This window comes from Buceros rhinoceros, unplaced genomic scaffold (genome assembly GCF_000710305.1).
Source record: "Buceros rhinoceros silvestris isolate BGI_N320 unplaced genomic scaffold, ASM71030v1 scaffold11020, whole genome shotgun sequence".
NCBI classification, from domain to species: Eukaryota; Metazoa; Chordata; class Aves; order Bucerotiformes; family Bucerotidae; genus Buceros; species Buceros rhinoceros.
Genome location: NW_010389040.1, coordinates 22,206 through 45,954, shown reverse-complemented (window position 1 = coordinate 45,954; position 23,749 = coordinate 22,206). Strand labels below are relative to the sequence as shown.

General features: G+C 40.2%; 1 protein-coding gene across 1 annotated transcript in view; it reads left to right on the top strand.

Annotated features, from left to right (window-relative positions):
* The window catches only part of ABCA4 (ATP-binding cassette, sub-family A (ABC1), member 4), a 71,711-nt gene extending 50,206 nt beyond the window's left edge, over positions 1–21,505 (top strand). Inside the window, exons 27-48 of the mRNA XM_010132601.1 lie at positions 396–520; positions 1,562–1,660; positions 2,662–2,851; positions 5,025–5,119; positions 6,085–6,117; positions 7,238–7,343; positions 7,460–7,534; positions 7,994–8,163; positions 9,162–9,339; positions 10,691–10,806; positions 11,233–11,380; positions 13,545–13,668; positions 14,428–14,557; positions 15,473–15,593; positions 16,424–16,486; positions 16,598–16,701; positions 17,664–17,808; positions 18,378–18,512; positions 19,943–20,046; positions 20,133–20,225; positions 20,556–20,805; positions 21,374–21,505. Of these exons, the coding sequence (XP_010130903.1) occupies positions 396–520; positions 1,562–1,660; positions 2,662–2,851; positions 5,025–5,119; positions 6,085–6,117; positions 7,238–7,343; positions 7,460–7,534; positions 7,994–8,163; positions 9,162–9,339; positions 10,691–10,806; positions 11,233–11,380; positions 13,545–13,668; positions 14,428–14,557; positions 15,473–15,593; positions 16,424–16,486; positions 16,598–16,701; positions 17,664–17,808; positions 18,378–18,512; positions 19,943–20,046; positions 20,133–20,225; positions 20,556–20,805; positions 21,374–21,496 (2,727 nt within the window). The 3' untranslated portion in view covers positions 21,497–21,505. The remainder of the gene's footprint in view (positions 1–395; positions 521–1,561; positions 1,661–2,661; positions 2,852–5,024; positions 5,120–6,084; positions 6,118–7,237; positions 7,344–7,459; positions 7,535–7,993; positions 8,164–9,161; positions 9,340–10,690; positions 10,807–11,232; positions 11,381–13,544; positions 13,669–14,427; positions 14,558–15,472; positions 15,594–16,423; positions 16,487–16,597; positions 16,702–17,663; positions 17,809–18,377; positions 18,513–19,942; positions 20,047–20,132; positions 20,226–20,555; positions 20,806–21,373) is intronic.
* Positions 21,506–23,749: the final 2,244 nt, after the last annotated feature.

Below are 23,749 nucleotides of genomic sequence, written 5' to 3'. Positions count from 1 at the left end.
ACATTCTCAAAGCCGTCTTTCCTAGCAATGTCTCCATGCAAAGCAGCAGTGGTGTTGCAAATGGATATCAGTGTTCCTAACTGTTCTAATTAAAATTCCAATTCTTCTACCTCTTATTCTATTTCACTATGCCTAGAGTCTATCACTGGTACCAAGTTCATGATTCAATCACTACTAGCCCAGCATTGTATTTTTAACATAATACAGTTCTGCAACAACCAGAATCTTAACTGGAAGCATTGGAAATTAAATTGTCAGTGTTCAAGAGCTAAACCAGATCTGATCTGTGTGCTCCTGGTATCCCTTCTTTGTTTATAAATATTATGAGGTATGTACAGTGTCACTCTGCAACGTACATCTAATAACCTAGTGTCATGTTTTCGTATTCCCTGCAGATTGTTCTTCCTGCTAGTTTTGTGTTGCTGTCTTTAATACTTACAGTCATTATTCCTCCCTTTGGAGAATATCCTGCCTTAACCTTGCACCCTTGGATCTATGGACAACAGTTCACCTTCTTCAGGTAAAAGGAATCACTGATTTAAAGTACATCTGTCATATATACGCCCTTTTCTCCCTAGCATTTAGGATCATGAGGCCCTGTCCTACTGGGATTTTCTCATCTTTGTTGTGTAAAAAAGGATTAACTCCACTCGAATCAGCAGATTTAAAAAGTCATGAAATTGTTGCAAGTGGAGAATACAGTTACTAGTGTGTCTAACCAACAGTCCTTCAAATATTTTGCTATCTTTGGTACTCTCCTCTTCCTACCTGAATTCATGACCTCAACACTTATATACCCTGCCTAACAAGAGATCCAGGACGGTAAGAAACCTGGTTGGGTTTGATATGCCATTGAACTACTCCTATATTCATAATCTTAAAGAACAATGAGATTTAAGCCTATCTGCTGACCTGTGGTACATTTATTTATAGTTAGTACAGTATTTGGGCAAAGTTATAGAAACAAGATGAAAGAGGGACTCATGTTTTATCAATACTGCTTCTCAGCAGTTTCTCCACACACAATGTCATTTGCCTGGGACTGATGGGTTTTTTTGTCTACTAGCACTTTGTCTCCTTTCATTTTTCATAGAAGCTTCAGATCTGTTCTTTCCAGGTCACTGCACGATTCCTCTGTGCTCTCCTGAACGCTTGCTTCACCTTCAATTACACATATTCCAAATCTGAACTTGCACCAAGTCAAAACATGTGCAATGCAGAGGAAACTTTGAAGTGGAATATGTTTTTCATCTTCTGATTACTGGGTGTGACAGGGCTGAGAGGGTAGAAATGTGTATTCAAGAATTTTTGGAGAATACTGCTATAGGACTATGTCAGAAGTCATGCTTTAATATTAGGAGAAAAGGACCACTGCTTTAGCCTGTTAGCGATCTTGGGAGGTTCTGGGGTTTTGCATAAATAAATAAAATAATTGGATGATCAGTATTTGGCGGGGAGTATTTGGTTCTGCCATATGGCTGTCCTTCACCAGTTGCTATGTGTATTCCAGTGCAATAGTTCAAAAAAAATGTACAGAGAAAGTCCTGTCTTGTTCCCCTAGCAATGAGCGTCCTGGCAGCGAGCAGATGGTCTCCCTCACCAACGCTTTCTTGAATAAACCAGGATTTGGAAATCGCTGCATGAAGAATCAGCCTCTTCTGTAAGTTGCCAGCTAATCTTTCCTGAATAAAAATCTAGCAGGTTATTACTAGTGTAACTTGAGTAGTGAAACAAGAATTACTTGGCATGAGTTTTCACTAGAGCCAGTGCTTCGGGTGTATTGTTGGCAATAATATCTAATATCTGGTCAAAAGTAACAAACAGCAAGACAACTATGCCACTGGATAAAGAATGATTGACAGGGCTCAATGACTAGCTGGAAACCAGCTCATGCAGCCTTGTATTGACAATTGAACAATCTTGAAATTTATGTCAGTAGGCCACTGGGCTCAGACCCAGATCTCCACGGGGTCCTCCTGTTCCCACAGGTGTGTTTGGAAGGAATTCAGCAATTGCTCAGATAGAGACTGCCCTAGTGCCACTTCACAATGATTTGAAGCTATTCTCACTCTGAAGTGAGGACAGTATTAGTAGAGCTCTTGCTTTAACATTTGTTGTCCTACCCACTTACCTTGCCTGTGAGTCCTGCTCTAGAGATGTTTGTCACTGGCATGCTATGCTTGGCCGTTTGTTCCTTTTCTCCTGCCTCTCTGCCAGTCATGGCAACCAGCAGCTTGATTCTTTGGCTGTCCTTTCCTCTCTCCTCCCCTTCCTCTCCTCTGCCTCGTACAGCAAAAACAAAGAGGAAACTTTAAAAAGAGAGAAAATACACTGCATGAAAGAGAAAATACACTGCAAAGAAAAGGGTAGTTTCTTCACAAAGATACATGTCCACTGCAGATTTCGTGTGTACTAACGAATCAAGCACAGTGTCCTTGTTCCTTCAGTGTCCTATCTGCAAGCTGAAGGCAGTAAAGTTGGCAAAGATGCGGGGAGAGATTGTATTTGTTCATGTTTACCAAGTACTCTGAAATGTTCTTGTTATTCATAACTCGCAGGATAAGAGCTGAGAGGAGAATGTTTGCGTTGGGATTTTGTGTATTTGCAAGCTCCCATGAGCTGTGTCTTTGCACAGCTGAAAGAGTCTGTTTCTTTACACAGGGGCTACCCATGCAGTAATATGCCAACTGCTTGGAACACACCTGCTGTCTATCCTAACCTAAGCAGCCTCCTGCTAAGCCAAAAGTGGAGCCCTGAAAATCCCTCACCTTCCTGCAAGTGCAGCACTCACAAGAAACTCACTATGTTGCCGGAATGCCCTGCAGGCGCAGGAGGCCTCCCGCCGCCACAGGTTGTGTCCTTATGCCATACATTTTGTAGAAAAGTTTCATGGCGAGTTCTGGGAAAGGGATTAGTCTGTAGGTACCTTGCCGTGACAATATACATGGAAGAATTGAGTGCATTTTTTTACAGAAGCAAAAATTGCTGCAATTTTGAAATAAATTTCAGAGGTATCGGGGAAATCTTGCCCATTTACATGAAATTTGATTACTATTTTCATACAAATTGCAAACTTTACATATAGAAGAAAATCAAAACATTTTAACAATGTATGAAATAATTTTTAAAATGTTTTCTTTTGCCTCAAAGAACAATTCTGTTTAGAATATCGCCTGTCTTTAAAGAAGGGAAGGAAAGGAGGGAGAAAGAAGAAAGGAAGAAAAATTGTCAAGATTTTGAAAACCATGGAATGGGGTCATCTCATTAAAAACGGAAAAATTAATATTGAGTCAACCCCAAAGAATTATTTTTTTACATGTTTTTCGGTTCCATTTCTAGAAAGAAAGTTCTAAGCTAGCAAAACGAATGTCTGTATGTACGTGCGTGAAGATGAGTAATTTAATAACCACTGATGCTCTATGGAGAAGAGGGAAGAGCTACATTCCCACCTGTTCCTGTCAGTGAATAATCTTAGTAGTGCCCTTTATAAAATGTGCTTGTTCTTTTGAAGAGCAAAGAAAAATAATAGCCTGTTAGTGCTGACAGTTTCTAGATGTTTTTCTAGTAAGTTAAAGGAAGCAGAACTGCAGCTACTCTGAGTAATAGCTCACTCTTTTTGTTTCACCATGCACACCCTTGAACTTCAGTATTCACATTTGCCAGTCTCCACACACTAGCAAAATGACTAAAATAAATAAAATAAATAATGACTAATGTCACGAGCTTAATCAATTTCTGAATCCAAATCCATGACGCAATCTCTTAAAAATACTGGTTCCGCTTGCTTTATTTTCTCTATCACTGTCCACAAAACAACAAAGCAAAGATGTTTCAAATATCTGTAGAATTCCTATCTATGAAACAAAACCATGAATTAATAAAGAGGTTATATTCTGAACTTATTCACAGCATCCCAAGTTATTTATGATTTCCAAGTAATCCATGCCCACTGGACAGCCAAAGATTAATTTTGCTAATTGCATGCTGGGGTATTTGAGAGGGAAATTTATTCTAAAACTTCAAATCCAAGCTGGATGCAAAATTAATTTTTTTTTCTTTGTTTGTGGGGATTCTAGTCCTTTAAGGGAGAAGTGTTTGTTATAATATCATATAATTATCGTATTATCCTGATAATTTTGCAGGATATGATAATTTTGTGTAACTCGTCAGGAGGAAACAGTTCAAATTTGAGTCTCCAGAGAAGCAACAGTATGTAAATACTTGTGAAGTATGTCTAAGCATAGTCAGCTCATTTAATGAAGGCACTATGAGGGCGCTGCCAGTCTTCCTTGGCTCCTGTCTAGAATCAACTAAACATCTGTAATGCATCTTCTGAGTCTCATCCAGTACTGCCTCTCTGTGGACAAAAGTGGGAACTTCCGGGAAGTTCATTAGGCTTACTTTCTAGGTTGTTGCTCGGTTGTTCCAGGTTGCAAGCTTTGTCCTCTGAAAATGCCCACGGACCTCATAACATATATTCTACCTTGGGGTGAACTCAGCAAGTCTGATGTCTTGCATTTCACAGCAACCCTGTACTTGCAAAAGACTCACAAAGGCGTTGTGTGGCATTATTTTCATTACCAAAAAAAAAAAAATCTTCATTCGAAGTATTTAATCTGCTAGTGAAGGTGAAGTTTTCATATAAACTTGCTAAATCATAGAAAACTACCTTATCTTCATTGGGACCTCAATTTATTTGAAAAGCTTCCCATTTTCACAGTGAAGAAAATGCCTTGAGCAACCCTGGCCTTTGTTGCAAATAATTTGGGCCAAGTTTGAGTGAAGTGAAACTCTTTTGTGTCAGGTATTGTAAACTTCTGTGATTTTATTATTTCTTCTGAAATCTTAGTAAAGTAAGGATATTTTGGCTAGAAAGTGAATGACCCCCCCTCAGTGATACTATGAAACTGAGCAATTCCTCTGAACCAAAGCCACTTTTGCTTATTTTCCTGACAATCACTTACTTAATAGCTTTAGAGACTGTAAAGTTTGCTGTGATTGATTAGGTTTTCTTTTCTTTCCAGAGAGTGCAGCACAGCACAGAAATTCTTCAAGATCTGACCCATAGAAATATTTCAGATTTTCTGGTGAAAACATATCCCACTTTGATAAAAGGGAGGTAGGGATGAATCTCTCTTTGTTTTTCACATGTGGTATTTTGTACCTGGCCATTCTCATGAATTCAAATGAAATTCTCATTTAGCACCTGATTTGCCACAGTATTGTGTAGACTTGAGCATCATGTCCATATTCTTGATGTAAGAATAGGGGAATTAAATTATTTTAATTATACCTATTTGTGTAACTGGGTACTCCTTTACAGACAGCGCTAAGTTTCAATATTGATGGAATGCCAGGTTAATGGGAATTGTGTCAATGGTGAGCAGACTGGTGCTTCTGCACAGCATGGTGAACTTGCCTTGCAGAGTCTAGTCTGTAGCCACATCAGCATGACCATCTGCCTGAATTAATTATCACTTGTTTTCCAGAAGTGCTGAAGAGCCAAAGGACAATGTTACACAGATACACCTATCCTACAGCTCCTCAGCTTGCCCTAGAGTTTGTTGGGCGTGGTGATTAGCTGTGCAGTGTCCATGGCTTATTATTTCTGATTCAGGCCTTGCTATGTTTTCAGTTCCCAGCAGAGTTCTTGAAATTACCATTATATTAGCTATGAGCTGGCTGCTTTCAACTGATTCCTCTTAGCACATGTCATAACTTCTTCAGAGACTTTCTTTATGGATTTAGGATAGAGCCAGTATGTGTCACTTTAGAAATCTTGCTTATCTCTATGAGCTGGAGAGGAATCATGTCAGACAACAAAAAACCCCAGAAACACACTGCAGGGAGTACCAAAAGTTCTGACAATCCCACAACTCAGAGTAATCAGCAACAATTAAAAAATTTTTCAATAAATGAAAGAAAAAAAAGGGGGGTTGGGGAAGAGAAAAAAAAAAAGCTGTCTAAGGGAAACTGCAGATCTGCAAAGCACAGGAATTCACCTTTAATTTCCATTTAAGACTGATGATACCATTGACTTTGGTTCAGTGTATTAAGACACAGGATTCTCTTTGTATGTTTCAGCTTGAAGAGCAAATACTGGGTCAATGAGCAAAGGTAAGAAAGCAATTCTCAGATTATGCTGGTAAATAAAGGAACAATGAATTTCTGTTTATCTGTGGAGCCTCACAATGTTTCTCTGAATGGACAAGGGGAATTTTGGCAGATAGCAGAGAACAAAGAGATATCTTCGGTGTGAAATAGGCTGGGGGTCAGCAAGAGTTTTATAAAACGAGGGGTTAACATTTTTGGACTACCCACAGAAAGGATGAAGGCCGGAGGCACACAATGGAACTATCACAGTTTTATTATCTACAAGAGTCGGACTAATGGGATCTGAGTGATGGAGAGTTACAATAAAATACTGTGCTACACTGTGCCAGTGGTCTGACACTGCTCTTTCAAAGTGCATCTGAAAAATATGAATCCTCAAAAAAAAAGGACCTGAGTAAGATGAAACCTAGGCACCAGCCTATCAAATACAGAAGTAGTAACTGCACCTCCTCATCCCTGCTCTGAACGTGTGCAGATTCTACCAGTGCTCCACATTTATGTGGAGGCATCAGCTAACTCCAGTGTGATGTCTACACTGCAGATACTAAGCTTAGGAAGATGACTGATTAGCCTGAAAAACATATTTAGTTAGTTTTTCATCAGCAGAAGGAATTCACTTCAAAGGTGATGACTGGCTTCTTTCATGGAATATCTGCTTGTTCATGTGCAAACATTATTTTCTGTGGGATTAGACCATCGTTGATCCCATGCAGTAGTATTGGCTGGTGCTAGCATTGATGAATACTTGCTCCTCTGAGGGCAACTGGAATTTTATCTGAGATCCTGGCTGTCCTCAGTCCTCCACTCTGTCCAAATGATTACATGTCAATTATCTCGATTTAAAGATTTTTTTGCACTGTAGAAATAACTGTTTTCTCCAAATCTTCTATCTAAGGATATCAGGATCCTGGCATGAACCCCTCAGAAACTGATGGAACTTCTATTATTTGAAAGCCCTATAAAGACCTAATTCAAGTTGTTAGAAAGAGTGGAGATTGTTATACATTAATTATATGATGTATAGAAATGAAACTTATATTAAGTAGATTTTTAGTATTTCCATCAATGTACAGAGTTTTGTGTCTGTGGCACAAGTGACCGATGATACTGTTCTCTCTGTTAGATATGGAGGAATTTCTATAGGAGGAAGGCTTCCAGTCCTTCATGTTTCTGGAGATCAAGTTGTCAATTTTTTACGTGATCTTGGCCAAATGATGAATGTGACAGGAGTAAGCAAGATTTTTTTTTTCTGTCTTCTTACTAAAGACTTGTTACAAAGCTGAAAACATGCAGCACGGGGTTTCACCTATACAGCTGATCTTTAGCCTTTTCTTTTTTATTTTAGGGAAAAACTTCACTGGCTGCTGCTAAAGAAATCTCTAATTTCCTTAAATACATGGAAACTGAAGATAATATTAAGGTATTTGGGGGAAGTAGACTGCTCACTCAGTCTTCCTTGATATAGACTTTGAATTATGAGAATATTTCTACCAGCATTCTGAGATGCAAGAAGAGCTGAAATACTGTACTCGTTATGAATAATATGGGATACAGTGTTAGTGAAAAGTTACTTCTAATCTGAGATTTTTATAACTGTGTTCTTAGTGCTTCTTGCTGTCCTAAAAACTTCTGCAAAGGACACATTCTGCTTAATTTTAAATGTGCTTCTGTAAAACTCTTTGACAGTGGTTGTTCAGCACTTCTAAGAGCATGGTATGGAGCTCCTCCTGCTGGACTGTGGCTAGAAGCTATGAATCCCAATGCTGGATTCTTCCCTGATGACAATGCCCACCAAAGTAGATAAAAGGCAGCCAAGTTTTCTCCTACAACTCAGGGTTATCAGCTTCTTAAATTAATCTGTGCTTTCTGATTCTTTTAGGTGTGGTTTAACAATAAAGGCTGGCATGCTATGGTTAGTTTCCTTAATGTAGCCAATAATGCGATCCTTAGAGCTAACCTGCGGACTGGCCAAGCCCCTGAGGAATATGGGATCACTGCTGTAAACCATCCTCTGAACCTCACTAAGGAGCAACTCTCTGAAGTCACTGTGTAAGTCTGCCTGTCCTCTGCTGCTGGTTTTTACCCCTCTCGCTCCCGGCAGCTTACCACCTCCAGCTTATGCACGCTCTGAGGAGAAATAGTTCAAGTGACAGAGCGTGGAGGCCTTTCCATGAAGTTTCATTCTAATGAAGAATTAGATACACAAGCTATTCTTTTCTGTTTCATTATATTCCTATAAGAGTTCATTCTCGTCTCACGTAGGAGCTATTACCATTGGTTATACATGATTACATTCTTCTGTCAATTCCCAAGCACAAAGATTCTGAAGTCTTTGTTCATGCTCCAAATGCAATAGATCTACTTATGAAATAACACGACGATCATAATCAAAAAAAGAATCAGAGATTGTCCCTAACTGACTACAGGTAGGCAGTAGTCGACAACCCCTGTCTTGGTGCCAACGTCAGCACACAGGTAGATTTTTCAATGGCATCTGGTAGGGGTGGTGTATTCCAGAGTCTAAAAGCCATGGTTTCTTGAAAAGACAACCCTAAGAAGTCAGGACTTCCCACTCATATGTCCTATTAAATTCAGAATTCAGTGAAACTGAAAACTTCTGCCTTAGCACAGAGGCAAGAGCTATGCTTCCTCTCGCTGTCTGCAGCTTTCCTCTCTGAGTCCCTCTTTTCCCAGCTCCCAGAGCATTTCCACTATTGTGCCTTAATGTCTAGTTTGAGGCGCACCATGCAGGGAAGTCTGTCAAACTGAGATATGTGTATATATATATAGGAGTCGAACTGTTCCAGAGAATGAAGACAAGTCAAAAATCAGGGAATGGTGCCACCGTCGTGCGTATTTGTTAACTACAGTCCTCAACACGACTTGGGAAAATACACTAGCACATTTTTAAATTGTAAATATTCTACTTCCAAAGTAACATTGCTACTTCTAGCCCTTAAAGTTCTCTCCAGATTCCCCAAATGCTAATGTAGTGTTGTGTTGCATCCATTCCCTTGCTTACAGTCACTTTTTGTGCTCTGTTTTAGGCTGACCACTTCAGTGGATGCTGTTGTTGCCATCTGTGTGATTTTTGCCATGTCCTTTATACCAGCCAGTTTTGTTTTATACCTGATTCAAGAACGTGTAACAAAAGCCAAGCATCTACAGTTTGTCAGTGGCGTGAGCCCTGTGATCTACTGGCTAACTAACTTCATGTGGGACATGGTGAGTAACTGCTGGTCTGATTTCATAGCCTGCAATTATTCCGGGGTTTGCATGAACTGGCGACTAATTGAGTGAAGGTGATTCTGAGCATTGCAAGGTATTCATCTCTGTGTTTCTCAGAGGGCATGTTGAGGATCTGACCTCCTACCTAATAACAGATGTAGAAATTAAGTCAAGTGCACAACTCATTATTGAACTGATGAAGCTGAAATTTGTGATCTTCAGAGTTTCCAGTCCTTACAACTGACTGTACAATAAAACACAACTTACTATAGCAGGGGAAGGCCCAGCTACCTGACACTAATCACTCCTGCCCTCTAGAAGAACCGTAATGTGTTTCAAGATACTCAAGAAACCTAAACCTGCTGGAACAGTAGCTGGAGGCCAGACAAAATACTCTAGGGTGTCTAAAATGACATAGATTTATTTGGTTAGGTCACTGAATCAAGATTCAGACCACAGGCTCAGGTTTGGTTAGACAGGGCTCAGCTATACTCCCATCACTCCTCAGGCCACTTTGTCTTAAAGTGGCAAATTCTTTGTCTTATTGATGGGACAGCAAGGGGCTTGTTTTCTAGCATGCCATCTCAACGAAGAGGAGCCAAGGGCTTATGCAATAAGAAAGCATGAACATGGAATTGAAAAAATTAAAAAGAAAAAAAATTAAATCCTCAAAAAGCCAAAAATTGTTCAGGCTTTGGAAGGTATTCTTTCAGGATGAGGTAAACCAAAGCATTAATTTAGTAAATGAGGCTGAAGAAGCAGGTCTCCGTGTTCCTGTCCTTGGGCTCCCAGCAGCTTCCTTAACAGGAGTTCTGTTTGGCCGTGACCCATGGCAGCGTGATGCAAAGATGTAAACTGGTGTTAGCAGCTCCGTGAAATGCTAACGTTCCCTTCTGCACAGCGAGCTCTGCGCATTGCAGTAGACCAGCCCTACTAAGAGGAAGGGAGAAACTGGGAATAGCAGTGGCCAAGCATACTCACTCCTCCCAGGAATGTGGCTCAAGTAACCTTCCTCATACAGCTTTTCCATCAACAGAAACTGCACTTCTCTTGCATACCCACGGTCACTTTCTGCCAGCAGGACCATGATAATTGGCTGCCAGTCCATAATCTAAGAAACAAGAGTGTATGTTGCATTTCTGATGAACAGTCTGATAAGAGATGTCTCAGAAAATTGTTGAGTGCTGCCAGGGACCTGTTGATCCAAATGCTTGATTGTGATTAGTCTAGCTCATAAATTCTGGTGTTCCTCAATACAAAAATCCTTTTGGAATAATATGTAGGATCTGGGTATGTTTGCAGACCTTCTCAGGTCTTACACACTGATCTTCATCCTGTGATGTGGCAGGTGAATTATGCACTGAGTGCTGCGATGGTTGTGGTTATATTCGCTGGATTCAACAAAAAAGCATACACTTCTCCAACTAATCTCCCTGTGCTTGTTGCCTTGCTGCTTCTGTACGGGTGAGTGTTCAAGGTTATTCCTGCATGTGGGGCCCTGTATTTTGCATGGAAATTATTTTATGTTTTTGATTTAAATACTAAAACTGTGTGTGTACTATACAGGTTGGAACTGGATTCTGCCCCTGCTCCAGCATATATACAGTCTATCTGGCCACAAGCTGTAAAGGAGTTTTTGCAACATAATTTCTCAATTTTAGCTCTTTCTATTGCCCTGCATTTTAACAGGAAAAAAACAAAAAAAGACTAAGCAGAAAAAACTTCTAATCTAGTAACCAGGGAAAAAATACTGTAGTGGTATCTCTGGTTGGTTTCACCATTCCATTACATTTGGGAGGGGAGAAAGCTCAGCTCTGTGTTTTCATTAGGCCAACTGACATGAGAATACTGGGAAGCTGTTATCATAGTTTTTCTCTCTTTTGCCTGCAGATGGGCAGTAATTCCCATGATGTACCCTGCTTCTAATTTCTTCAGTGTCCCTAGCACTGCTTATGTTGCATTGTCTTGTATTAATCTCTTTGTGGGGATCAACAGCAGTGCCATTACATTCATCCTGGAGTTATTTGAAAATAACCCGGTAAGTAATGTTTTTGTTGACACCAGCTTTTAAAGAGCTGTGTAAAGGGTGTCCAAGCATAACCATCTCTAACAGTAACTGTCTCTCTACCTTGCCATTTTTTCTGGCAGTAAATGAGTGAGGAACTTGCTGAGTTAACTGCAGGGACGAGTGAGCAAAATAACCCGGAGAAGTGACTCAGGGCAATTGATATCTTGGGCCACACACACAAGGAATGCCACTGAGTGTTTTTCATCCCTATGAGCAAACTTCAGTGCACTTTCACAGTTGCAGAGGAGGGGACATGGCAGTTTGTGCTTGCCCCAGCAGCTTTGGTTGTACAAGAACATGTAGATGGCAGAAAATCATGGGGCCTCCACTAAGTAAGGAAAGATACTTACTCCTTCTAGTTACGGTGTTAGAGATGTTCTGCTTATAGCCGCATTTTGAGAATTGCCCCAAAACGGTATAACACCCCCAGGAAGATGACAAAAATTACAAGAATAGACAGAAAACAATTCTTAGGCTAAGAAATCAGTTTATAAAACTGTTAGCTTGTATGCACTTCTGTTACCACCTTTACAGTTGGCGATACTCTGGCCACTGAGATTGACACCCTTTCTCACCTGACAGCAACCAAATTAGCTATTATTACTGATAGTACATTTTCAAACACCATGTCACCGGTTTGGCTGAGGCAGGGCCAAACCATGGGACAAATTCTCTCTCTCCGATCAGCCCCTTCTCTGTACAAGGAGGAAGGGGTTAGGAGAGAGATCAAAGGGAAAGATAAGAGTGGGAGAGGCCTTAGCTGAGTTTTGGAAACTAAAACTATTTTAATAACGACAGAAAAATATTATGTGAACAGTAAACAACAACAAGGTATTAACAAACATATACAAGGTTTGGGAATCTGGCGTGGTGAGGATTAAACCGTGGGCAAACTACCAGTCACTGGCCACGGCAGGTAGCCTCGAGTAGGGGCCGGGGCAGCAGCAGTGACAGTGGAGCCTGCAGTCACAGCAGTTAACTGCAGCAGCCACAGCAGGACAGCTCTGGGGTGAACAGTGGCAGCCCGAGCAGCAGCAAGAGGTACTGGCTGGCAGGCAGGAGCGAGCAGGAGCAGGATCATCCCAGAGAGCAGCAGACAGCAAGAGCCCCATCCTCCGTACAGCAGCAACCACAGCCCTCACAGCTGCAGCCATAGAGCAGCTGCTGCAGCTGTACGGAAGTTTCCAGCAAGGGCAGGGCAACAAACTGCAAGGGCTCCAGGTCTGTCGCTCTTTGTACACAGTTTCTTAAAGAGACATCATCCTGCCAAGGAGCTCCACAGCCAATGAGGTGCAGCGGTGTGCAGGGGGAGGAACACCTTAACTGGTTTGTGTCATATGTGTTTCATATGTCAATCCAACTGGTTTTATATTAAACCAGGACACGCCATGTGCTGTGCAAGTATTGTTGGCTGCCAGGAAGGAGAAATGGATCTTGGTTAAGTTCATGGTGTCAAGGGCCAATTTGACAATACTTTCTGCCCCTGGGGTTCCTGCATTCTCAGCCATGCCTCTTGATAGCATGGGGTTCAATCTAGTGCCGTTGTCTGCGGGACAGCAGGTCGGTATCGTTACCTGTCTCTGTTGTAGACACCGTGTCTCAAGAGGGAAAATGGCCCTTCCTTGGACTCAGTGTTGGTGCAGCTAGACTGTCACTGCCACTGTTTTGGGCATGTCCACATTGCACTGAAGTCTGCTGTGTCATTATGCCCAGACACTGGGACTTTTCAATATTGTGGCAGTCCTGATTATGGAAGTGTTCCAGCTATAAATAAAGATGTTATGACAGAAAAATACCACTCTTTCTTGTTGCTCACAGTTGCTGTTTATAGTAGCTAATGCCAGAGTTACTTATTACCTCAGCTACACAGAGAAATACTTCATTACAAAGATTAATTTTTGTCCCCATTGACAGTTTTTCACAAGTACCTTGTCTGATGCAATGTATGCCAGCATTCTGCTCTGCTGCATTTTAGGTTGCAAATGCTTTGGTTATAACTTGATAAATTCTCTGTTGTAAGGAAGCAGAACGTGCAGTTTCTCTGACGTGACAAAGAACTTTTCAGTCCTGTTACTATGTTTTCTTAAAGAAGTCTGGTTTCAATTGCTTATTACACTGTTTCTGTTTCTTACAGTCTTTGCTGAAGTTTAATAAAACATTGAAAAATGTGCTGATTGTCTTCCCACATTTTTGCCTGGGCCGTGGACTCATTGACTTGGCCGTGAACCAAGCTGTTACTGAAGTATATGCCAGATTTGGTAAGTAAAGCCAAAAGGCAGCAGAGGTTTTGTTAGTGTCACATGTCCTGACCTTGGATGAGATGGTTGGAAGTGTTATCTTGGAAAATTAGTAGCTGTTCCTAAAATTCTTTCCTTTCACATCATCAGGTAGATGAGGAGTATGAAAGTTCAACCTCCCTGAAAGAGGCACAGCTTCTGATATAGCTGCCAGAACTCTACAGTCCAATCAGTAGTCTGTATTCGAAAAGAACCCTTTTGTTCAGTGCCAGACTCTGGGCTCTTCTTGTCATTTGTTCTGAATTCCTTAGATCATTACAAGAGGATGTATTATTTCATTTCATCTGCATGCTTCAACAGCCCTCATTTTAACGCTGAAACTGGCTGTTTTCCTGCACATTCTCTTAGAGTATGGCTGTCTTTGATATCAGACATCTTATTACAAGAAGAGTCATATAGGCTCAGAAAACCAGAAATCATCTGGTTTTATTCAGCAAATATGTCTTTCACATAATCAATGCAAATTTCATGTTACGATATCCAAATTAGTGCATATTCAGAGAGCTTATATTCATTTTTACTCCCATGCAGCAGCTGAGCTTGGAATATGTTTTCTTAAGACTTTTTATAAGACACTGAAAAATTAAGACATTGCCTGATCACGATCAAATAAAGCACAGATTTTCACCCTAAACCATTATGATTATGCCTTTTGTTCTGAGGAGCATTGTGGGTTTTTTCAGCCGTATTTCACCTTGCTTTTGGTGATTTTTCTTCAAGGTGAGGAGCATGTTTCCAATCCGTTTCAGTGGGACTTTGTTGGGAAGAACCTGGTTGCCATGGCTGTTCAAGGGGTTGCATTCTTCATTCTGAATCTCCTTATGCAGCACCGTTTTTCATCCATGAGATGGTATGTCCAAAAGTTTGTATTAATGTTGCTTTAATAACAGGGTGAGCATCTTTGTTATTCTCTGTGTCCCTCTTTTTCTGTTTCTTTTTCTCTGAATTTGTCAGCTTTTTTCCTTGTGTTTACTTACCTGTTTTCATCTTAATTTGTTGATATCCTAGTTCAAGAAAGCTTATACAAATATGTATTATCTTAACAGGATTTAAGAATATATTATTAAAGAAATTTAATATTTGATTTAAAATTTAGTATTTAATATTGCTTTAATGTAATTTTTTTCAATTAAGACACTGTAATAGGGAGATTATATAGTTACTTAGGAAGTTTATAGCGTTGTAAGTACTGACATGACGTACTAGCCTGACATCCCAAGGCAGGAATTCTAGTCTGTGGCACAGGAAAGTTGCAGCCTGGACACTGCACAAGCTTCCCCTCTCTGCTTTACAAACGTACCTCTATCTCAAAGAAAGCTGCTGTCTTCTAGGTGTGGTGGGCCATTCACTCCTGTTCAAGGTTGCCACCAAGAGTACTAACTGGTACACTTACAAACGTATTATCTTACAGGAGGTCTACTCAAAAGATCTGTAGAAGGACTATCACTAGCTACTGAAGAGCAGACAAATAGTGAAAGCTGTGGCTGAGAGGCAGGGGATGTCCTATCAGTGACTGACAAGCCAGGCTCTTCTAAGCAAGCCATTTCCTTTGGTTTTAGTATGTGAGATAACTGTCACAGGTCACGGATTCTCCCAAGAAAAAGAATGCCTCAATGCTCCAGCCAATGTCACACTGTGAAGTTTCAATCCCACTGCTTCCACCAGTCGCATTTTTGGAATTGATTAGCCATTGTTTCACGCTGTTATTCTAAGTGCACCCAGGGTAGCACATTGTTTCTGCAGTTAGTTTCTTGGGGTTTTTTAGGTTTGCCGAGACTGCCATGTCACCTGTTACTGGTGAAGATGAGGACGTTGCAGAAGAAAGAAACAGAATTATAAATGGAGGGAACAAAACAAATATCTTAGAATTACAAGAACTGACCAAGGTAATATTTTGAGAAGAATGAAAGAAATCACTCCAGTATAAATTTATTCTCTCAGAACGTATTCCAGCTGTGGATTCAGATGGTATTGTTTTCAAATCAACCTTGAGCCTTAGAAAATAACAAACATTTTAGAAGTCAAGGCTATTTGCTTTGATAAACCTCAGGGAAGTCCAGCAGGGACAGTGCAATCCTCCCTGATTAAGGTTTGGGGGTTTTTTTACCTCACATCACCTGACATGACTGTTATCTATTGAATGTCCATGTCTACTACTAGTCTTTTCTCCTAGAATGCTGGTTTTTTCAAAAGTGAGTTTCAGTCTCAGGTTTACCATTTGGTTGCTTTCACATTGAGGGCTATAGTTACTGCTAATTTATCTTGTTTCCAGACATTCAAGGCACCTGAGTTATGCTATCAGAATGCATGCAAGCTTGAGCTACAGAAATACAAAGATTACACACATTGCTGGGATCTCAGCAACTGGAGTATCACTCTCCAGACTGTCTTGCTGTATTGTTCCACTTTAGTTTGAATGACATACTTTGTTCCAGCAAAGCATCAGGTCTGTCTCCTAGTCCTAAAGATATGAAATGAAAGACTGCATGCAGAAAATTTGGTATTTTGGGGGGTCATTACAAGTTTTTTTAATGTAAATAAATGTCTGACTTTGGAGAATGCTTACTCTTTCTTTTTAATGTTTTCTCTTATTCCTGTCTTGGTTCTAAAGTTGCCTCATCTCAATAGCATTAAACTAAAAAAATCAGAAGTTTTTTTTGCTGTAGATATCTTGAAATAGAATTTTTCTTTTTTTTTTCTTTTTCTGTCAATTTAGATTTATGCAGGTAGGCACAAACCTGCAGTGGACAGACTCTGTGTTGGCGTTCGTCCCGGAGAGGTAGGTTGTTCAATAACACAACATTCCATTCCATGGATCAGTTCAGATTTCATGCCCCTGCTGATTTGCAAGTTGGAAATACTAAAGAACGTGATAAATTTTGTAATTTAGTGCTTTGGTCTTCTGGGAGTGAATGGCGCTGGCAAAACAACAACATTCAAAATGCTGACTGGAGATACTGATGTGACATCTGGAGATGCTGTAGTGGCTGGCAATAGGGAAGAACCTTTAAAGAAACCACTGCGAGAGAGGATTTACTGACTAGAACTGCCCAGATCATAGTCTCGATGACCCAGCAGCTCTTTCCCGGTTTCCTGGCACTGAGAGAGACCACAGCTAACACACACTTGTATTTTATTCTTGTAACACTTTGTTGTAAAATCTGTGGATATAAGTTCTAGCAATGCTAAGAGTGGGACAAGGCAATTGGATCTAATGGCAAGAGCTTGCAAACATAAGATAAACAGTCCAACGGGGTACTTTGATCTGAGCTTTGAGACTTTTCTCTGGCTGCTTCTAGCATCTTTGCTTACACAATGCTGGCATAACGTCATAAGTTAATACAGTGTGAACTGTTACTCGCTTATGTTAGTTCAGTTCCAGCTTGTCTGTCTTGGTTTGTTAGGTGTAGTTGGGATTGGATTATTTGTCCATTCATGTGATTTGAACAATTACTATTTTGTTGCCAAGATATGGTCCTGGGCAACCTGCTCTAGGTGACCCTGCTTGAGCAGGGTGGGTGGACAAGTTCACCTCCAGAAGCCCCTTCCAACCTCAGCCATCCTGTGATTCTGTACTACTCCTCCTACAACTGCAAATGAAGTGTTAGCTCTATGTCTTGCCTCTCTGTTCCCAGTGACCAGACTCTGAGGTTAAACTGGGATTTTTTTCTTATAGAAATAAACACCATTTGCAAAAAATAAAATCGGAGTGTCTGTTCAAAGAACTTCTCATTAAGTCGGCCTATACTTAAATAGGAAAATGGGTGAGGGGAAATGGGCTCTTAACCAGAGCTGAGCTGACTTAGAGAGGAATATATTTTAGTAGGATGTTGTTTCAGGAAGAACTAATTCTCCTCTTACAATACTGGTTGCCCCAGAAAACAAAGATTTTATTCAAACTGTCCATCTATCTTAAAGCTAGTATTATAGAACTAAGATTATTTTATTTGTTTCACCAGTATATTGACCCACATTTCTAATGTCCATCAAAACATGGGATACTGCCCTCAGTTTGATGCTATTGATGACCTGCTCACAGGACGAGAACATCTCTACTTATATGCACGCCTGCGGGGAGTTCCAGCAGAGGAAATCAAGAGGGTAACGCATTCTGCCTTTTGACTTATACATAGTTACAGGTAATATGTGGGATGATTAACTGGTTTCATAACATGCCAAGGGCCAGAATTTCCAAACTGGGCTTGCCATTCTGTGTGTTTAATTTCCGGGAGTGGTTCCTGTTGTTTGGACAATTGAGTACAAGACTGTGCTATCAAACGCAGTTTCTTAGGCATTAGCGATACTTGCAAAGCTTTGGCACCAACTGTGGAAGGCTAAAGGTGCAATTGCTATGACTCATAACTGCACTGGTTGCTGTTTTGTTATTGTCTTTAAGGGTTTTATGTTTAAGAAAGAAAACATAAGGATTCTAGAAGAAAATAATTCAAGATCTTGCTCAGATAGAAAGTCAGCAGCTGAGGCTGCTTTATGGCTTTCAAGTAGTTAGAACTGTCATCATCATCATAAGTGTTTCAGACTCTGCTGCTCCAATTCTAAAGTGAATGTGCTAAAACCCAGGGGATTGCCATGTCTCTGCCCGAAGAGGGATGTATCAGCAATCCTGTCTGTTACGTATTAACAGCTGTGTGAAAAGACCGTTTTTCTCATAGGTTGCTGAATGGGGCATCCAGAAGCTGGGACTTCCTATGTATGCAGACCACCTGGCTGGTACCTACAGCGGCGGCAACAAGCGCAAGCTCTCCACTGCCATTGCGCTGATAGGCTGCCCACCACTTGTCTTGCTAGTAAGCACCATGGTAACATCACTCTGCGATAGTTCAATGTAACATAACACTACATGCTAAAGAGGTACAAGGATGTTTATGATAGTCCTTGCAAGCTCCTTTCTGCCCTCAACTTACATCTACTTCAATGTAATTTTGAGTTCTTTAAATTTCAGGGATATTTCATGGAATGGAAAACTAGGTTTCCAATGGACCCCAAGTGATTATGAAAGAAAGATCTCCAACAAAAAATGGTTTCAGATCAAATCTATAATCCAGAAAAATCTGAATTTAAATGCATGTTTGGTTTCAGTCTGTCTTTTCTTGTCAGAGTATAACCACTCCTGTAAAAGATGAGCTTACAGCATGTACCTTGCTGCTTTAACCAGCAGAGCAGAGGAAGATAGCTACTCTTTTGCAGCCTTTAATATCTTTGGAATAAATGGTACAAATTTAGACTAAACTATACAAATGCTGAAATGTATTTCTCATCAAATAACATAAGCCAGCACACAATGACATATCTCAAGGGAAATTCTAAATGCATTTACTACGGAAATTCTGTATTTAGATTATACGGTACCACCTTAATTTGTAGACTAAAAGGAAACATTTTAATATGCTATTGCCTTGTGCTGTTTAATACGCCTTTACAAGTATTTTGCCTGTATGTAGTCAACAGCCAGATGAAATGTTTTCTCATAATTCCTTAAGACAAAATGTTGAATGATTTTTTTTTTCTCCCAAGAATTTTTAAAAATTTTGCTACTAGCTAGGTTAACTGATTTATGCAGGACCAGATCCTAGCTGCTGTAAATCAGGGTGACCTCACCAACTTCTTGAGTTGAGAAATGTGTCCTATATATTTATGTAGGTAAGAAGGTTACTTGGTGAGAACTTACTTTCCTCTTACGAGAGTGAGAAAAGGGAGATTTTATTCAAAGTGTCCCTCTCTGTCTTAAAGCTAATGTTATAATATTCTTTTCTTTGTTTCTCCAGTATATTGACGTACATCTCTAATGTCCATCAAAACATGTAAACCAAACATGACACGGTTTGATGTAACTGCTACTGCATGAGGCTCTTTCCATTTATTTCTATTTTGGGACCCAAATGTTTTTATAATGCTTACATTTTTTATATCTAAGACGCTAGACTGGGGATTGTCTTTGTCCTAACGGCCACTGCATTCCCTTCCCTGTAGCTGTACCCTATACAGACAGCATTATATTCTTACCCGCAGTATCTTGTACTTGTTCCTTTACTGCTTTGGGCCAAGAAGTACATTCACTCATATGCTTCTCAAGATGCATGTGCTTTCTCAAGGCACAGATTTCAGTAGGGAAGCGGCTCTATGCTAAAGCCCAAACACACAGTTCCCTGATTCTAAATAGATTTTCTTTTTCTTATCTGCTTCTCTGACTCTGATTGTCTTAATGTTTCCCTTACAGGACGAACCAACTACTGGAATGGACCCCCAGTCCCGGCGCCTCCTGTGGGACTCTATTGTCAGTGTGCTCAGGGATGGGCGAGCTGTGGTTCTAACATCACACAGGTAAAAAGAGTCAGAATTCAGAATTCCAGAGTAGCTGAAGTTCATCTGCTGTTTTTTATCTTAAATATTATCCTCTGTCTTGAAAGTATGGAAGAATGTGAAGCCCTCTGTACTCGTTTAGCCATCATGGTGGAAGGTACCTTCAAATGCCTGGGCACAATTCAGCAGCTGAAATACAAGTAAGTAGAATTTTTTATAGTGTTTTTAAATGGGAAAACTTAGTGTATGTGACATGTACCGTTCTACAGCAATCCAATCTGAAGAGCTGTTGTTTAAACAGATCCGTTTCTGGGTTCAGCTCTGTGGTATCCTAGATAATTAGAGCAGATCTCGTTTCAAATCTGTTAAGCTACAGAGTACTTCTGTAGGGCAAATACAGGGTTTCCTACAAAGCTAGATCTTACACATTATCTTTCAGATACTGTTAGTGTTTTCATAGCTGCAGAAAATTAATTTCCTTACTGAAGCCATCTCTTCATTCAACTCTGAACTCCACATGTGCTTCCTAGGTTTGGAGATGGCTACATTGTCACTCTGAAAATCAAAGCTCCAAAGTCTGGACTGCCTCCAGATCCTACTCCTGCTGAGCGATTCATACGCATGAACTTCCCAGGGAGTTTACAGAGAGAGAAACACTACAACATGCTGCAGTATCAGATTTGCTCCTCTTCTCTGGCTAGGATTTTTCGGTTAATAATCTCCAATAAGGAAAATTTGCATATTGAAGAATATTCCGTGTCTCAAACGACTTTAGATCAGGTGAGTAAAAAATAAAGCATCCATGAGAAAGCCTGTCTGGTGAGAACTAGGCAACGCAATGGGGATGTATCCAAACAACTGAAGGATCCAACTTTTCAGAGCAGAGAGTTATCTTGCACCTCTTTCTCAGGCAAAATTCCCAGACCTCTCATCAAGGAGTATGGATCAGATGTGAAATCTATAACTAATTCCCTGTGTAAATAGGTGCTATTTGAAAGCTGGTAAGACAGCATTTCCCAGATGACAGAATTTACACAACCCATTTCTTCAGGAGCAGCAGTCTGAGCAAGGTCAGTTATTCAGAATGAGACTTGCTGAGCTGAGAATAATGTTTTATTTTAAATAAGAGATTTGGACTGTGTTGTATCAGAGATACTGTGATGTACAGTTAAATGTTTATATGTCTCTGTCATGCACTTTTATACAGATCCCGGTTCAGTTCATGTCTATGGACTCCCCTTTCTGTCTCTTCTCCGCAGGGAGGCCAAGAGGATGCAAATGTACAGAGACATTCCACTAACTCATCTTAGCTGATGAGATGGTAACATTTTCTGCTTTCCTCACACAGGTTTTTGTGAACTTTGCTAAACAGCAGATGGAGGATGAGGAAATTCCTTTGCATCCCCGTGCAGCTGGAGCCAGCCGAGAAGCAAAGGTGTCCCCTGCTATGCATCAGCAGGCAGTTGCATAAACTGTTCCTACACTCACTAGCTCTTAGTGTGCACAGTGCAAAGATGTGCCATACCAGAGCAGTACAAGGGCAAAACAAGGTTCCCACACTCAGTATTAGACCTTTCTGAGCACTGTGGTCACAACAGCAACAGCACTAGCAACAGCCAACTTCTACTGCTCTACAAGTGTCAAAGGAAAGGCAGGTCCTTGCTATGGAACAAAATCTTCCTCTAACATAAAGTTCATGATAAGACACAACAGACATCTCATTCCTCCCTGTTGACATGTAAAGAGCATTAAAGACAGATTCTCTATCTGGTTCTTCCAGGCTGGTAGGTTTTTCTTGTTTAACTCTTAAGTCAACTGCTACCAGTCAGCAGACAGGTCCCAAGGCAGAGAGCACTGCCCAGCCTAGAAGTGGATTCCTGCCATCCTGAGTGCACAGGTCTACCAAGGTCAGAACATCAGTGCTGGCTGATGGGGCTACTAGTGCTGGGAGACTGCTTCACTGTCTACCAGGCTGCCAGTAAAAACAGATGGTTGTCTCCGAAAGAATTGGAAGAATCCATTCAGACCCAGGCAAGAAATTTGCTTTAAAAAAGAAATCTTAATGAAAATGATCTCATACTCATCTTCGAGTTTCTCAAATATAAACAGAATGACAAAATGGTGATTAAAAGGAAAGAGGGTATGTCCAAATCTGCCAAAAGTTTTGTGTTCTCATGGAGGCCTGGAAAGATATCTTTGTTACTCAACGAGACTGTGTCTGGACTTTAAGTGGGTATATAGTGTGAACAGGGTAAGTGCTTTCTCTGTGCTCGGCAGTAAAATTTCAACCTGCTTGTACTCCACACTGCACTCAGTGGGAAATCATTTGATATTTGGCTCTTTTCTCTCATTCAAAGTTAAATTAGTGGAAAATAATACTGAAAACTAATTCATAATTATGTATTGCTTCAGTTTCCTACCAGATATAACCATTTCTAAGAAATCTTCTCTAAGATATCTTAAACAGAAATAAAATCTGGGTCATGTGGTTTTGCTTTGTTAGGTTTTTTCATCAATTGCAGATCTTTTTTAAAAAAAATAAAGACATTCTTGCTTTTTACTGTACCAAACGTTGTAAAACTTCAGCAACCAGCTGTAGGCTTCTTCTTTTGCTATAATTATTTCAACTGATTTCAAAATATAGTCTAGAATTTATTGCATATTTCACCCTTATAAATAGTTGCAAAAATCTTTCTATACATCCATTAGAGATAAATAAATTAATCATGAAACAAAACAGTATCTACGCATTCTCTTCATATGCTAAAACAGCTTCTTTAAAACATCATTCAGATAGATTGCAATAGCCTGGGTTTTTTTACTAGATTTGCACAAAACCCAACTAAGACCCACTGAACATCTTGTGAAAAAAGAAAACACAGGAAGTCCAAAATGTAGCTGATTTTTCTCCCTGGCTCTGAATAAAGGAAGAGAGCTGGCATTCTGAGGACCAGCAGTCACTTCATGTATTTACAAAGTGTATTAAAAAATATTCAGAGAATGCTGACATAAAATGTTAGGTAAAAGGTCCTTTAGGATCCTAAGGACTTGTTATATGAAAACAGGCCGTATATCACAGATACAGCATAGATCAGATCTTCTGAACCTTACTTACTAGTTTGCAATTTGCTAATGAAGAAGACTAAAACCAAAAAACCCAACAACACTGGATGTTTCATCCACAAATACTACAAATACTTCTTCAGATTCTTTTGGCAAATTAGGGGTTAGACCCAAATCCTTATTTGAGATATTGCCTATTTCTTTATTCCAGGAGCCATTCGTATTCTTTGGTAATGTTATTTGTTACAAAGCACCTGCCGCCAGGCAGCACACTCTCTTCTTCAAGTCAAAGAAGGCAGATCATGCAACTGTATTCAGGCCAGCTGGCCGTGCTGGCTAAGCTGAGCTCTCTAGTAGTTAGCTGGTATGTCCTCGTTCCAATGTATGTATGTCTTGCAGAGTGCCACTGCTAAATTTGGAGCTACTTTTCAGCACAGACTTCTCAGTATCTCTGATCCATCAATCTAAGCAGACTAGTACAGGAAAATCTAAGTCAGTCAGGTTACAGTGAACTGTAAGGGCTTTTGACTACCAGCTGTGCAATGAAGGCTTGTGTTTTGAAGGTGCCTCTGAGTTGAGAATTCTTGAATGTAAAGAAACGTAGCTTTCCAGTGCTTACAATTTTCCTCAGCAGTGGTGGAGATTCATCATGCGCCCAAAT